Below are 17,588 nucleotides of genomic sequence, written 5' to 3'. Positions count from 1 at the left end.
GTGTGTATTGTGATATCCGGGAAACGGAAGCGAGTTTCGAAAATCGGGTTAAAGCATCTTGTAGTGTTTGTTAAGTATAGCAAAACGACATCATTAACTCATTTTCGACCAAAATGGTCTATGTCACAAGATAGCACAAAGCTGACGAGTTGCAAAATGAAAACCTGTGCACATGTACCTGTACGATAAAATTCCTGCAGCACTTGCAGCTCTTTCCACGATATTAAATTCAATGAGAAATTCAAACAACCATGAGCGTCAATAGCTCACTTTCCTTCAAGCAAATTTTACGCTTCATTTGACTTTGCTCCACATCTAATAAATATTCATGTAAACTGTGTTTACACAAAACTTGCATGCACTTAGCACCTGATTGAATGTTTCCGTTGTTGCGGGTGTGTTTGTGTGTCGTCAATCAAATCAAATAGAAGTGTTTTCTTCTCGTCTATCGTTATGGTCCGGATAGGTCAATAACGTCTAGAGTGCTTTTGCTTTCGACAAACACGAGCGGTGTGTGTGTCCGATAGCAGCGCAGTAGGCGTTCGATCGATTAATTGTTGCTATTCTTACATCAACCATGTGCAATCGTGTGTCAAAGTAGGCGCTCAGATTCTGTTTAAACAACGGAGAGTATGCTTCTACACGATAACTACCTTGGGACCATCCATAAACCACGTGGACACTTTTTTGGGAATCTCGAACCCCCCCCCCCCTTCGTGGACAATTGTCCATACAAAAAAAATCTTTTTTGTATGGAGCGTGGACAATAGCCATACCCCCCCCCCCCCCTAAAGTGTCCACGTGGTTTATGGATGGTCCCCTTCCAGGCAAAATGGTTTGCTAATAAACCCACTGCTGCCACGCCACTTGTTCAGAGCGATTCGCTTCAAAGGAGCTTGCGGCGGGATGGAAACTTCCTGGAATATGTGTGCAGATGTCCTGTATCCCACAAATCCGACGCCGGGTCAACTTCCGTTGCCATTGTCGCTGGTTTCCCCTGGCACTCTTCCGCTCCAATTGGTGTTTCTATTTAGTGCCAAACGGGCACACACACAGTCCTTCAGAGTCGAGTCGGTTTGTTTATTATTGCTTCCGTTTCTGATTAAGAAAACAAGCAGATTATGTGTGTATGTTTCCTCTTTCCGGTTGACGGGGGGACAGTGGCAAGTGGGAACGTCGAGGAGGGGCAACTAGGCATTAATAATCATGCACACAAGTATCAAGGCGTACAAACATACACATATGCGATAATTGGTACAGCGAGAAGCACCAACGACAACGGCGAGTCCTGTTGTGCTTACTTGAGAGTCCAGAGGAGTACGGATGTGGTGGGGACTGAATATGCCTTTGATGAACTTTTTATTTCGACATTTTTGAAGTTGATGTCAGTAAACGCTTTAGTTTAGTCAAGATATGATAGACAAGGTGAATCGACAGAATTTAATTTTAGTGAAATCTCTGCAAAATAATAAATCTTCAGCAACCAAGCGCACCCATGTTTATCTGTGGGGTAGCAAACATAAGGGGGTGCACATAGTGGCTTATAAGAGTGTGCGCATAGTTCTAACTAAATAACTGAATGCCTCACTAAATCACTGCAACGCATTCGCTGACTCACTTACTCAATCGCTCATACACTCAAGTTCTGGTTCACACACTCACTCACTAACTAACTAAGTTTCTCACTTACTCGCTCGCTCACTTAAACAGTGGTAAGAATGATTTAAAAAAAATACTACAACAAAACCTTCTCCCACGCCACTGCATGTAGGACATGTTAGGAACAAGTGAAGCGTCCACACGAAATGTTTGCACAACTGGTGTCTTCCTCGTGCCATGCTCCATAATCTTTTCATGTGTGATCGTACATCTGTAAGGATTGCAATGAAAATGCCTAAAATTGCAACTTGAACATCCGATGCTCTTCAGATGTTTTTTTATTTACTCAGTCCCAGCAAATTAATGTTTCCTTCAAAATTTCGACTTTAAGCCCTTACCAAACATAAAACTCGACATCTACATACTCCAAACGGCACAACTTGAGCAACGTTTCCCCCCATCTCCCCTTTTCCTATCTTATGTTGCTGCAAGCTTAGCGCCAATGCAATGCTGTGTTGTTGTGGCTAATGCACCAAGTACAGTATAGTTGGATGGTATGTTCGTACACTAGGTTTGCCGGTAAAGTAAGCTGCTTTGCCATAATGGAACAAGACGATGGAGACGCATGGCAGTTGGTCAACCCCAAAGCAACAGATTGTGCACTATTACATATTGCACGAGCGAGGGAGACAAGCTCTCTTGTACTTTATGCTGCTGGAGTTGTCATAAAGTTGGGATTATAAGTAGTAATGCAGCAGGGCACCATGCAAGATTAAACGCTGATGTTGAGTTTTTTTTATGTGGTGGCTTAAAAAAGTGTGGTTACTTTTTTCTGAAACCATAAAATACATATTGCACCAAAAAAACAATAAATCTGATTTGACTTCCTGAGCAAAAAAAAAACATATTTTTGCGAGTTCTAGTCCAAATATGGTTATGGAGCAGTTCTCTAGAATTTTGTGAAAAAATCCTGATTTTATCTGTGCATTTTTTTGTTTTGTATTAAACTTTGTCCATTGATTATGAACAAATAAGCCATTTTGCATCATAGTTTTTTCATAGAAGTCTCCATAAAAATTGGGAGCTGTCCATAGAAAAATGCTACGAAAACATTCAAAAATCTGTATCTGGAGAAGGAATTATCTGCTCGTTTTGGTGTCTCGGGCAAAGTTGTAGGGTATGATTAGAATTATTCCTTAAATGATCTAAAATTTAACACCAAAACTTGATTTTAACAAAGTTTACCCACCTAAATTTTTAAAAAAATATTTTTTAGTAGACAAAAAGTGGCAACTTTTGAGCTATAGGGTATACGTATGACGGACGTTTTGTTATGATTTTTTTGAAAAATAGTGTTTTTTGGAAAAGTTTAAAAAATGCAACATTTACGGAATCATACAACTTGGGGCAATATGGGTATCAAAATTCATTTAACATTTAATTCTATATCGAAGTAAGTGTGCAAAACAAATGTCGAAATAACAAGCCTTAGTTTCAACATTTGCATGGATTTATTTTTAAATGCATTTCACGCATTTTCAGTTTTTTGCAATTATTAGTTTTCAAAAAATGTAAGATTTGACGAAAGAAAAATTGTAACCAAAAAAACTTTTCGCGATAGTAAACATCGAAAATTTTCGAAAATTCAAAAGATTTTCAAATCAACCCAAACATGATAAAAATGATTCTAAACGCACATTTTAAATTGATTTTAGCTGATTGCGCTTTAATTTCCATTGAAATTTGGAAGTTTTTTGAAAATATATTTTTTTGCCCCCTGATTTTTCGGGCCAACTTTCCCTGGGGGAGACAAAAACTGGAAATAAAATTTGTACCAGCCTAAATGAAAACATGTTTGGCTCAAAAATATCATGAGTTAAAATTTAAAATAAATGTTTTTCGAAAATTAAAAATAATTTGAAACCAGTTTTTTTTTTTGAGTATAAATAGGTAATCGTATTTGCCAAAGTTTTGATGAAAATCTGATTTGAGACATTTAATCGGCTTTTTACTTAATTATTTTCACATTTACATTTATCCTTTTCCCCAGGAATCAATCTCCAAGGATAATAACTAATGCAAAGTTTTAAAAACTTCTGACTTAGTTACCAGATCTTCATTATTTTTTCACCAAGATTTTTGAGATACTTTGGCAGGGCAATTGGAGTCCTAATAAACATGAGTTTTAAATTGCATTCCATCTATATTTAAATATTTTTAATTTATTCCACTTTCTTGAAACTTCCATATGCTCATAAAATCAACTTTGGGGAACTATACCCTTTTCAGCCTATTTCTAATATCGGCCTATCAGCACTTTGATCATGACACACGTCATGACACGTCATAAAGTGTTTTTGACTTTTCCTAAGTAATAAATAGCTCAAATAAAAGTGAGCAAGCAACTCGTCATTGTTGATACATGAGCAATTCTCGCTGAAACCGTCCCACTAGATGCACATGTTCTCAAATCGTTACGGCAATGTTCTCATTCGATTCGGTGCACCGCCAACTCACACAGCAGTTGCCCCGACCCCTCTCCGATTTGCGTGAAACTTTGTCCTAAGGGGTAACTTTTGTCCCTGATCACGAATCCGAGGTCCGTTTTTTGATATCTCGTGACGGAGGGGCGGTACGACCCCTTTCATTTTTGAACATGCGAAAAAAGAGGTGTTTTTCAATAATTTGCAGCTTGAAACGGTGATGAGATAGAAATTTGGTATCAAAGGGACTTTTATGTAAAATTAGACGCCTGATTTGATGGAGTACTCAGAATTCCGAATAAACGTATTTTTCATCAAAAAAAACACTATAAAAGTTTTAAAAATTCTCCCATTTTCCGTTACTCGACTGTAAACATTTTTGGAACATGTCATTTTATGGGAAATTTAATGTACTTTTCGAATCTACATTGACCCAGAAGGGTCATTTTTTCATTTAGAACAAAAAAATTCATTTTAAAATTTCGTGTTTTTTCTAACTTTGCAGGGTTATTTTTTGGAGTGTAACAATGTTCTACAAAGTTGTAGAGCAGACAATTACAAAAATTTTGATATATAGACATAAGGGGTTTGCTTATAAACATCACAAGTTATCGCGATTTTAGGAAAAAAAAGTTTTGAAAATGATCGATCGATGACGACCAACTTTTTCAAAACTTTTTTTCGTAAAATCGCGATAACTCGTGATGTTTATAAGCAAACCCCTTATGTCTATATATCAAAATTTTGGAAATTGTCTGCTCTACAACTTTGTAGAACATTGTTACACTCTAAAAAATAACCCTGCAAAGTTAGAAAAAACACGAAATTTTAAAATGAAAAATTTTGTTCTAAATTAAAAAATGACAATGTAGATTCGAAAGGTACATTAAATTTCCCATAAAATGACATGTTCCAAAATTTTTTACAGTCGAGTAACGGAAAATGGGAGAATTTTTAAAACTTTTATAGTGTTTTTTTCGATGAAAAATACGTTTATTCGGAATTCTGAGTACGCCATCAAATCGGGCGTCTAATTTTACATAAAAGCCCCTTAGACACCAAATTTCTATCTCATCACCGTTTCAGGCTGCAAATTATTGAAAAATACCTCTTTTTTCGCATGTTCAAAAATGGAAGGGGTCGTACCGCCCCTCCGTCACGAGTTATCAAAAAACGAACCTCGGATTCGTGATCAGGGACAAAAGTTACCCCTTAGGACAAAGTTTCACGCAAATCGGAGAGGGGTCGGGGCAACTTTTCCCGATTTCGTGTGAGTTGGTAGAGAATTACCCCCATATAAACAACCAATCAGAATGTCAGCCGTTAGCCAACTGTAAATAAAAACTTGTTTTGAACAATGGATTTTTTCGAAAAAATGCCCTAATTTGGAGAAATGATATCTCCCAAAATACATTACCAAACGTCAAAAAGTTATATATCGTTGGAAAGGTAATCGCGAGGGCTTTCTATCGCACTGTGATAAACATTTAAAAAATCATGTTTTCAAGGGTAATTTTAAAGGTTTTTGGGAAACTTATCCTTAATTTTGAATTTTGACCGTGTTCGCAAGCACTTATCGTTACGGAACCATTTTCATTCGAAAGATTGGACGATTTTGCATAAAATCAACTTGAGAAAAGTAGTGTAATGAAATAGTTTTCGTACAATAATTAGCGGATGAAAGAAATTGGTCAAATTTCAGTTAAAAATAACCAAAGCTCAGACTTCAGAAATGAGCCTTATTTACAGGTAAAACAAAGCAGGATTGTATTTTACCCGAATGTACAGTTATCTGAGGCAAATCTGGACATATAGGATGAATAGGGACAGCTATTTCAACTTTGCTTTCACTCATCAGATCATATTTTTAATTTGTTTATGTAAAAACAAACATAAACAAACAAGTTTCTAAATTTTAAGCTTTTAAGTACTCTGAAAATTAATGTCCTTACTTAGACTGTAATCTCGATTCGCCACATTTCACTGAAGTAATATTTTATATACAGAATTTGTTTTGGTAAGGTCTGCTTTATTCGAATAACCTTAATCGTGCACAAAAATGTGCAAAGTTGAAATATTTTTTTTTTGATCAAGTTAAAATTTGGTGGGGCTGTTGATACCATCACAACAAGCAAAAAACTCGATTTTCGTCCAAATCGGACTACGCGCTTTTACTTGACACCACCACAAAGTTTCGCTTTTTTTTGTAAACAATGTTAAAACCTTCTTAAACCGTATGCGTTCAGAGACGAGCCAGAACTCACTAGAAAGATAATTGGACGTAGAATCAATATGTGTTGTTTTTCAATTAAAACTATTTTCAATGTATTTATATCAACATTTTTGTGCACGATTGAGGTTATTCGAATAAAGCAGACCTTACCAAAACAATTTCTGTACATAAAATATTACTTCAGTGAAATGTGGCGAATCGAGATTACAGTCTAAGTAAGGACATTAGTTTTCAGAGTACTTAAAAGCTTAAAATTTAGAAACTTGTTTGTTTATGTTTGTTTTTACATAAACAAATTAAAAATATGATCTGATGAGTGAAAGCAAAGTTGAAATAGCTGTCCCTATTCATCCTATATGTCCAGATTTGCCTCAGATAACTGTACATTCGGCTAAAATACAATCCTGCTTTGTTTTACCTGTAAATAAGGCTCATTTCTGAAGTCTGAGCTTTGGTTATTTTTAACTGAAATTTGACCAATTTCTTTCATCCGCTAATTACTATACGAAAACTATTTCATTACACTACTTTTCTCAAGTTGATTTTATGCAAAATCGTCCAATCTTTCGAATGAAAATGGTTCCGTAACGATAAGTGGTTGCGAACACGGTCAAAATTCAAAATTAAGGATAAGTTTCCCAAAAACCTTGAAAATTACTCTTGAAAACATGATTTCTAAAATGTTTATCAAAGTGCGATAGAAAGCCCTCGCGATTACCTTTCCAACGATATATATCTTTTTGACGTTTGGTAATGTATTTTGGGAGATATCATTTCTCCAAATTAGGGCATTTTTTCGAAAAAATCCATTGTTCAAAACAAGTTTTTATTTACAGTTGGCTAACGGCTGACATTCTCATTGGTTCGAAGGTTGTTTATGTGGTTTTTTGGTGCGCCGAATCGAATGAGAAAATTGCCGTAACGATTTGAGAACATGTGCATCTAGTGGGACGGTTTCAGCGAGAATTGCTCACATCTGAAAATGTTGATAGCGGAAAACGGCAAAAGTGAGAATTGGTCGAACGGCTTAGAGTAATTAAAATTGGTATATTTCCCCTATTATGCAAAAGCTGTCATCTTGCAGTCTTCTTTCAAATCTTATCCATCTCGGGCTGGCCAAACTATGTGAAGGAGAATTTTGATAAAAATCTCTTCCACACCCAGACGGCACAAATCTTTCGTAAAAAAGGAGATTCCAAACCAGGACTCATTAAACGCTGCCGGCGGAATGGAAAACTGTTGCAGGCTGCTGGTAATTTTCAGCAACTCGATGATAGCGGCAGCTTGGCAGCTAAACTCTTGCTGTCTTGCTCTTCCAATATACCATAATTCCTTGTCTAAAGAAAGGAGGGGGGGGAGGCATTGAATGAGGGGGCGGGGGTACAGTTTGTTGGCTTCCAGCGCCACCAACTAGAGCGAGACTTGCTCAAGAAAGCGACGGTGGCTTAAGTTTTCGCTCAAATTATAAAGTATTTATCTTTCCTTATGAACAAAGTGCCAGAGCTTCTCTTTCCTTTCCCTCTGCCGACCGACCGACGCTGCATCCTGGAAAAGGAAGTGGTTGGTCGCGGCCATCCGAGGAGGAATTCCGGCGGGGTATGTTTGAATAAGCAGCTTGCAAATAATAATCAGTTAAGGAAACTTTTTAATAACTTAAAAAGCAAGTAAGGCAAATGTGTGCTCCCTCTTTTGCTTGCAATAGTTTTTTCTTCTTCCTCTTTTCCTGGTTATGCTAGGGCGAACAAGATAGTACTTTTAATGCATTGCGGGAAGGAAACCACAATTGAGAACAGAAAAGAAAACTTTCCTGCTTTGAGAAGGAGCTAGGATATGATAAGAAACGCTCTAGGCGCAACAATTAGTGTTCCGAACTTTGTTATTAAATTTAACATGTTGCGCCGGTTGCGCAATCTGTAAGCGTTTGTTGATTCTTTGCTTGGGGTAGAAACTTTATCTTTAAACAGGAAGATATCCTTTTTTGAAAAACGATTCTGAGGTTTTGTTTTAACCTTTTTTTTAGTTGACATTTGTACCGTCACCTAAGCACTTGCTTTGTTGTGATTTTGTGATTATATAGAACTGTATTAAATTAAACTCTGGCTAAACAAATCTGTTGGAAATTTGGATCGATCGGGTAACATACAAGCAAAAGCAAATGCTTTACAAGTAGGTACCAAACACGTTTTTTTTATAACTCATAACTGTTACCCAAATTAGGTTCGTGCAATTTGCTCAGTGTAAACACATTATTCGGCTAAATGAAGAATACTGCACAACACCTGCTGCTGTACAGCTGAGAGAGTCACTCGACTAAAACGGTCCACAGCCCATCAGATGATGGAAACCGCCACCCAGGCAGCATCACGCCATTTCGTCACCCGGAAAGACTAATTTCCCAAATCATAAATCACAACATGGTACCATAACACATAACAAGGCGGCGCTTATAATTTTGGCGAGGTGTTGCACACAAACACAACTGGAAGTGTGAATGTATGTGTGAGGAAGCACGCGAGATTAATTGCGAAATAAAATCCAATTAATTTTATGCGAAGCACCAGCCCACGTCGGAAACCTCAGCAGGCCACGACGGCAGGAATCCGCTAAGCCACCAAGCTGCCGCAGACTTTTCATTCTGGGTGGTGTGGGGGAGCTGTTCTGAATAGCAGGCGTTGCCCGTTGGAGGAAGATTCACCTTCGCGCGCCACGGGTGGTGTGAAAGTGATAGCCATGACTTGCTGCGACGACAACGACAACTGGTCGCCGCCGCCATATTGCACAAATTTGAATTTGAATAATCCCATAAATGTCGCACGTAAGTAAGTCTAATTTAAAGTAAACAGAACGCAACGACATTCATTTGGACCAAGGAAGGGGGGTTGGGATGAGGAGCACCCATTCCATCATTTGTGGTAGAGTGAGGTTAAAACATCCAGTGCAGCAGCACATGTGGGTATAACCTCAAACCACTCTTCCAAGTATGAAATTCGCGGCGACAAAGAACTACCTCGCGACATTTCTGTGCAGGATGTTGCCGTGAAAGAGAATGTTTCGAAAACAGAAATCGCGCGGTGGGTGTGACATTCCCGCAGGATCAGGATCCCAAGTAAAGCTGTATGTTGGTTTTATCAAAACAATTCTGAATTCTGGTTCTGGTTGAGAGTTTCAAGTGTCGCATAAAACCAAGCAAGAAACAATGCTTCTGTTTTATGATTTATTCTAGTAGCCAACACATGTGTGGCACAAATCCGACCTGAAGAGATTTGAGACGTTAAATAGCAACGGTTTTGAGTGGCAGCAAATCGGCGTGGTCGTGCTTTGTTGTCAAATGTACATTTTTGACGAAATTGAGCTTAAGACGCTCTTTCATTTGCCCAAATGTGAAAACGGGGTTTGCCACACGTGAGTACGGTTTGTTTTATGACCTATCTTCAATCAGCATAGGAATTTCGATCCATGGAATGGAATCTGATCTTCTGCAATGGACAAGTATGTTAATAAGTGACATGACGAAAGTTTTGCAATATTTCAATATCTACGCTTTCAGTTTTCATATCAAAGGTAAACAAACAACTGCATTGCAACGTATAATAGGCCAGCAAGTTTCCTAAGTTGATTGTAGATAACGGTAGTAAGTAACGTCCTTTTTCTAAACAGCTTTTCTAGACAACTTAACTGTTGTCAAATAAGCGATTGTAGATAGGGCATTATTTGTTGTTTTTCATGATTCCCTGTACCAAATTCAACCAAACTATGGTAGAATTTTTAGACTGATCAGTCGAGCCAAGACTGAATTGTTACTTTATACGTAACGCATGTTTGTTTTTGTTTATTCAAGGTCAAACACTGAAATTAGCGCTGGAATATGTTACTCTTGAAACGTCAAAAATTTACATGTGGCAACAAAGTGTAAACACGACAAAATGTTGGCAAAAATGAAGAATCGTTTCAGAAACAATGGTAAACGGTGAAACGTGTCGTAAACATAAATAGCTCTGTCAAGTATTATGTAGAGAAGGAGGAACGGGAAGAGGAGGGGGGATGAGGGTAATTTTTCATGGTATCTAAAAGGTAAATTCTTTAAGGGCTAGATTTTTTTAAAGAAAGCGAACGTTCTGTATTTGTACTGGAAACTATTAAAAAAAATTACTTCAGTGCTGGTTAAAGCTTAAACAATTTTTTCACAATCAAAAAAGTAGGTCGCCCATCAATGTCTTTACAAAATTAGTCTTTATTAGCCATATCCGCAACCGAAAAGGTTACAATTCAACTGAGCGTAATCTCTTCCAACCCAATTCACCCAACATTGGTACTAAGGCTTTCCTCTGATGCTGCTGTAATACTGCATATGTCGTGAAAGGGGTAATAACATGAAACGTGACGTGAAATGCCCCGCCAAACCATTCGCTGTCGGTTGGAGCAGATTACGTGGGTCGTCTGGGTGGCGTTTCCCTCAAAAGCCGAATATTAAAACCTTTTAAAACCAAAATAATGTGCAAATACACATAAATACAAATTGACATTGGTGCCTCCGCCAGCCTTCGTGCGACGGATATTGGCGCGCTTGTGCTGTGCTGTTTGAACAGGTGACTTTTGTGCTGTTTGTGTTTGTGTGCCAATGATGATGTTGTTTTGATGCCTCGCATGCCGCATCGTCGCAGTGGAGGGGCTGGGTGAGAACCCGGGAAAATCCTTCCACCAAAACTGGCACTGGCGCGCCAAATTACCACCCTTTGCCCTCCACAAACAAACACTCATGGGATGTGGTTGGGGCCACAGACATGCAGACATTGATGTTCTAACAGCTTTCAAAATTTTAGTCCGTTTTTTTTGTGAGCTCTGTCATTTAATTTAAGGGGGCATTCAAAAACCACTTGGTATTTGATTTTTGTATGAAAAAACTGAAAAGAGATGGAGGAAGTTTTCCGGTTTAAATTCAGTTATTTAAAGCAAACGAAATGTCGAAGTGTAAACAATGAGTCTGTCCTGCTCATGTCAGTTGATATTCAAACTAGGAATGAGCAGGATAGACCCTTTGTTTAATCTTCGACATTGGCCAATTATATTGTTTTGCTAGATTTTTTTCAAAACGTTCGTTAATTTAAACCTCGTTGAAATAATACACTTATACGTCCATTTGTCTGACAACCCATGATGGCAGCATCGGGGAGTCAGTCAGTGTGCATGTTCAACATTTGGCGAAGCTGTTGTTTGGAGTCCTAATCCCGGCGGCCGGCTTCCGACAATCTGGCAACGTTCGTTTTAATAACACTCGAGCGGTTTTGTTCCGTTTCCCGGGTGAGCACAAACACAACCCATATGGAATCGAGAGTACCTCTGCTGCTGTGAATGTGTGCTTTCCCCCTAGACATGGGCTCAAATAATAATCCCGCAGACGTTCTATGTTAACAAGGCACATACAAGCTCACATACACAAACCCAAATTTAGATTGCGCCTGGCTCGGTGGAACGAACTAATAATATAAATTTAATCCTGTTAATAAATTTCGTTAAAACAACTTTATTCAAATATATTTGCAGCCGGAATGAACGTCGTCGGCGCGCACAGCTTCTTAACTGTCTTGCAAAACCCTTTTCTGTCTGTGGTGTGTAATTTTGGCAAAGTTATAAGCCATATGCCGTCTTGTTTTGCTCTGTTTGTGCTAACTGATTCAGGAAGATGGTTCATGTTTCAGGAAGTGCGCTACAATGAGCATAACTGTCACCGTTAGCATAAGTAGTTAAATTTTGCCACACAGATATAATCAAGAAATGTTTTTAGTTTAACTGTGTATTTCCTTCTTCAATCATGAAAAAATGCACAAATTACATTCTTCTATTTTTCTTCTTAGAATACACCCCATATCTGCATCATGTCAGTCGGCCATCAGCGTCAGTCCAAAAAATTTCAATTAATCAAATACAATCTTTCTCTTCCAATCCTCTCCCATCCACACAGACTGCTCAACCCGAAAGTGGTCCGGGCCTGCACGTTGGCCCTCGCCGACTGGGAGCAGATTCCGTCCGGGTCGCTGAAGGCTGCCGTCACCTTGCTCCATCGGATTGCCGTGGGTTGTAAAATGCCAGCGATGTTGTTTCAAGTAAGTGCAATCATAAAAAAAGGCGGCGAGATTTTCCCCTCTCGTCCCATGAACCTTGTCGCCGAATTGTGACTGATTGTCTGATCCTGATAGGAAGTTTTTACTTTTCCAACCGTCATCGCCTTTTATCATCGACACTGCTGCCGGCTCATCAGAAATAATGAGTGGATTTTAACTTTCTTGGCTGGTGTCATCATTAGACTGATTTTTTGAAAATCAAAGAGCGGAGGATGCTGCATTTTTTTTCAATGAAAAATGGGTTTGTTTTTGTTCAAAATTTCAATAAATTAATCGAATTTAAAGTATCATGCTCCTCCATAGAAATAAGTTTGCAGTACATTTTGCTGAAGCTACATGGTGCTTTAAATTCGAACAATGTACCGAAATTGGATGAAATATTTTCAAAAAATCATGCAGTGAGTCAAACCTCGATGGTTTGACACCAACTGTCACGGGGTCACTTTTTAGTTTGACACCCTTTTTACACGAAGTTCACATGTTTGATAGTGTACGACTTTGACCAAACAACGGGGTACAAACTATAAAAGTGTCAATCGAAAAAGTGGCAAACCGGGGTATTTTCTAGATTGTAGCATGTCAAGCAAAGTCAAGCTCCGTTGTTCAAATCTGAAATGGCAATACCACCGTTCTCTTTTGTTTAATGGATGCCTTTTTCATAATTTTTAATGTTGCCAATTTGTTGCTCGCGTTTCCTTTTAAATCATTAACAGCATTCGTCCCTTTTTCAACCAATGGTTATAAACTGAAATTCCTTTGCTGTCGGAAAAACAAAACCTTCTTTTTTGCATTGTCGGCATATTTTCCTTCCATTCTACGCAAAAAAAAACCCGATATTTGTTTCCACTCTTTGCCAAAAAATGGATGCTGTACAAACGAGACAAAGACCATTGAGTTGACTGACTGTTTTAACCCCATCGTTTCCCCCCAACCCCCATTTTTTGGATAAAAAGGGTTGCGCCTATTTGAATCCCCTTTTCCGATTCCAAACTCCGCAGCACACTCAATTACACTTTCGCGCGGCGCTGTTTATGTTGACTCTGGTTGTGGCGGCGAGACTCTTGAGAAGGAGAGTTTTGTTTGCCTAATAGCCTAGCTGACGACGACGCCGAAGAAGCGTCGCGACGACGGCGTCGGTCGAAAAGTGAAACATAAAAAACGGATTAAGGCAGAATGGGTTTCCTATGTTGTTAAAGAGTTTTTGGGGGAGGTTTTGGTAAATCATCGGCGTAACTGGGTGGGGATTCTTATTAGGAAAAGTTCTTTGCTCAAAGAAGAAAAATAAATATCTTCAACGTGTATCAAAGATCGATATCGATCCAACAAATATTTTTCATCTGTTTCTGGTATCCTCAGAAAGACAATTGCTAACAGTTTTTTACCAGGCGTCATCCAAATTTTTGACACACAAAATCTATTAAATTTTTAATTAAATCACAACAAAGGTACACCGATGTTTTCTACCCTAATGAAGCTTCCCACAACTTGATACAACAATTCTCCCGAGATCTTCGTGGCGTTGTACGCCCAAGTCGTTAAACTTTTACCCCCGCACGAGAAATGGAAACACAAGGGAGATGGAACAAACAATAAGTGCATTTTATATTAATCATAAATTTGTTCGCTCGCCCGTTACAAAGTGGGGGAAAAGCAAGGAGGGATTTTATTCGCGCTCAAACCATTAATTAATCAACGCGTCACTCACAAAAGCTCGCGAGACATAATTAGCGGGGCATAATTTGTTTTGAATCCTTGGTGGCTTCGCTGTGTTCGGAGTTTGGCCCGGGAGGACCCCGGGGGAGATTGACTTTCGCGGGATAGAATTAGACGTTATGAAATGAAGAGTCGTTTGTTCATGTTTATGAGCCATTTTGAAAAATTCATTATGTGCTATGGAGTGTTGTATTGTGTTGCGAAAGAAATAAATTGCCACCATCAAATGTGTATCATAGGGGAGAGTGGAGAAATTTGATACCTATTTAAGGAATCGCTAAGATTGCTTTAACATACTCATTTTTTTTATTTGCAAATACAAAAGTACCAACATACAAAATTTTAAAAAAAAATCGACCTGTTAAAAAATCCAAGCTGTCGCTTGTAGCTAGTTTTCACAAATTTTCTGTAAAAACTACGCAGAATTGTGCTGAAACGCCATTTTTATGTAAGAATCGCTGTTGTCTTTTTGATTTGAGCTGTCAGTTTTGCAAATAAGCAATTAGGGTCTGCTATCTTGTAACTCAGCAGGCGCTGTTCGCTTTGTAAGCGGATGATCATGGGTTAGATTCCCATCTGCTACAACCTTCCATCGGATGGGGGAGTAAAACGTCGGTCGCGGCCTTAGTTGTTGTTAGGCCGTTAAGTCATTCCAGGTGTGGGAGTCGTCGCCCTGCTATGAAGACAAACAACACACCAAACCAAGCCTGCTCCGGTGGCATCGCTGGCAATGGTTGGACTCGCAATCCAAAGGTCGTCAGTTCAAACCCTGGGGTGGGAGGTTCTTTAGAGTAGAAAGAGGTTTGGGTGCCCTCCCCATTCAAGCTTTTGGAAAGACCTGGGGGTCATTTATGTGGATGGTTTTGATCTTGTAACTAAAAATTAAAAACTATTGATTTTGACAAATGTACCCAACTTTGATCACATTTATATACTCTAAGACTGCCTAATTGAGAAAGTCACCTCACTCTTCCCTAATTGATTCGTATTTGAATTACGAAATTAAATAAAACACTGCATGCATTTTTATAACATACGTAAACCTTTTTCGCCGTAGAGTTATAAAACAATGCTAACCAACTTTGACAAAGAAATCCTTAATTCTCCCAAAGCTCAGATCCATTTCTAAATGAAAGCGATCTAAATTCATAAAGAGTGCTAATCATCTAATTATTCCGGCTTTCTGATTACATCTTGTCTCGTGCCATCCCTCTTAATTTTTTGTTTCTTTCCCGTCACGAGGGAAAACATCACAACAACAACAACATCGGCACCGAAAAAGGTCCTGGTGTGAAATAAAAACAACGAGCATAACGACACGTGAACGTGGAGGTGGAGAGAGGCGAGGCCTGCTGAGGTTGACATCATGAATCTGGCACACAACAGACAGACAGGTCTGACGGACGGACGAACAGACTCATAGAGGGGAAATTATCCAAACAAGCAGCATCCATCCTGGTGCTGCCCGGGGATGTTTTGAAAAGTTTTTGCTTTTTTTTTATTTGGGGACATAACGAGCCAGTCAGGATTCCTAGGGACATTTTTTGTTACCGTTTTGTGCCCTCTGAGGGGATTTTAAGGGGATCTTCATTATCCTGGGTAATTTTTATTTTTCGTGGTAATATTGAAAATATGTCGTTCCATTCAATTTTATTTATGTTAGGAATGTTTGAATTAACACTTTTGAGTAAAGGCAAACCAAATTTTGTGTTATGGCCTTGTCCCTCGATCTTGTTGAAAAAAGAGTCTTAAACTTATATGATAGACATTGTATAAATAGTCGTTAAAATGTGTACTGTCTGTTCCTTACTAGACTCGAATATTGGAAACGACAGTCAAAACAGTCGGTGGGTCAAATGGGGCTTGATAATGTCAAAACCATCCCCCCTCCCTTCGTCTCACATTCAAGCAGCAGCATTGGTGACAAACAAACGCAGCACGTGGTCGTATGATGATGGCATTGAGTCAGACCTAGGGGTGACCAAATCTCGTCTCGAAAAATGCCACTGCGTGGAGAAAAAAGAGTTCCTAAAATCGTGAACAAGCGTTCATAAAGATGGGAATTACGAACAAAATTTTCAAATCCCATGGTACGTTTGTCAGAAACGCGTTTTCTTCTTCATGAACGCTTGTTCACGATCTGGGGAACTCTTTGTTCTCCGTGCGGCGGCATTTTTCGAAACGAGATATGTCTGATCACGCCTTCCGTCGGATTGGGATGTAAATGTCCCGGCCTAACCTAGAGGTTAAGTCGTTAGCTCAGTCCAGGTGTAGGAGTCATCGAGTAGGAATCCCGCAATAAAGAACGCCAAGGTAATAAGCGAACAATTAGAGTTTTTGGAAAAAATACTCCAAATTGTATTTCATGTTTTCATTTTTCTCTTGGCATATCCCCAACAGTTTAAAACAGCTATGAGAAAATGGCAGAAAATCTTGCCTTGAAGGTTGAACCTTCAACTTAATCTAAAATAATAAAAATAAAATTTTCGGTCAGTTGAAAAGGGGCCATCCATGAACCACGTGGACTCTTTTATGGGATTGGGAAATCACTTTGGATACTTTGATGCAATTGTTGATAAAATTCACGTAATTTCAAGTTACCATCAGTGCTGACATTTTTTATCCCGGCAGAACCATTTTTTTCACAGTTCAATCAACGCCATATTTTTAATCGCATTAAGTCAAGTTCAAACCTGATTAGTTTTCATATTGGATGAGCCAGTGCCGGTGTCAGGATCGTTAGCAAAACTGACAGCAGCCTGAAGGGGGATAACCAATGGCACTCGATTTCACCAGTAAAGTGCTATCTATTACCACGCTCTCTATCCCCGCAGCATCCCTCCACACCCTCTCATGTAACTCAACTGATTATGCATTTTAATTGGTTTGTCGAAGGTTGTTTCTCACTTTCACGGCCACCGATAATGTGACCGCGATCGGAGTGGAAAAAATCATAGCCACCCACATAGCAGCACCAGCAGCGCAAAAAATAAAGTCAATTAAAAATTAGGTTAATGATAGCGTAATAATTAATCATGTCCCACCACCCTCGTTCCCCTGGGTGACCGAGTTTCGTCATCTACGTTAGGGTGATGTTGTTGGGGTGGGAGGAGGTATACTGACTACCTTTAAACTGCTATTATTTGAGAGAGGGAAATTTGGGGGTGGCGCAAAAGAGCCGGGCAGAGCTGCTAAAATAGACATTTAATTTAATCGCTTTCATTTTGAACGGAGATTATTGTTGAGCAAACAAAATAAGGCTGGCTGTGTGGAACCATGCTGACTGGTGGTATTGTATGCATGGGACAGGAAGGCTGTAGGTTAATTAAAATTAATGATCGTTTTATATTGATATCCAGTGTGGGCTTAATGAAAATGAACGTTAAAAGGATCTTTGGGCAAATATTAGGAATTAGCATGCCAGGCACAAAAATCCTGGTA

General features: G+C 38.9%; 1 protein-coding gene across 1 annotated transcript in view; it reads left to right on the top strand.

The window, feature by feature from the left end:
- Positions 1–17,588, top strand: part of LOC120424135 (protein timeless homolog) — a 150,884-nt gene that overhangs the window by 98,822 nt on the left and 34,474 nt on the right. The window contains exon 11 of the mRNA XM_039588178.2: positions 12,275–12,416. Coding sequence (XP_039444112.1) covers positions 12,275–12,416 — 142 coding nt within the window. The remainder of the gene's footprint in view (positions 1–12,274; positions 12,417–17,588) is intronic.

This window comes from Culex pipiens, chromosome 1 (genome assembly GCF_016801865.2).
Source record: "Culex pipiens pallens isolate TS chromosome 1, TS_CPP_V2, whole genome shotgun sequence".
Lineage (NCBI taxonomy): Eukaryota > Metazoa > Arthropoda > Insecta > Diptera > Culicidae > Culex > Culex pipiens.
The sequence above is the reverse complement of the archived record's forward strand: the minus strand, read 5'-3'. Positions and strand labels throughout refer to the sequence as shown.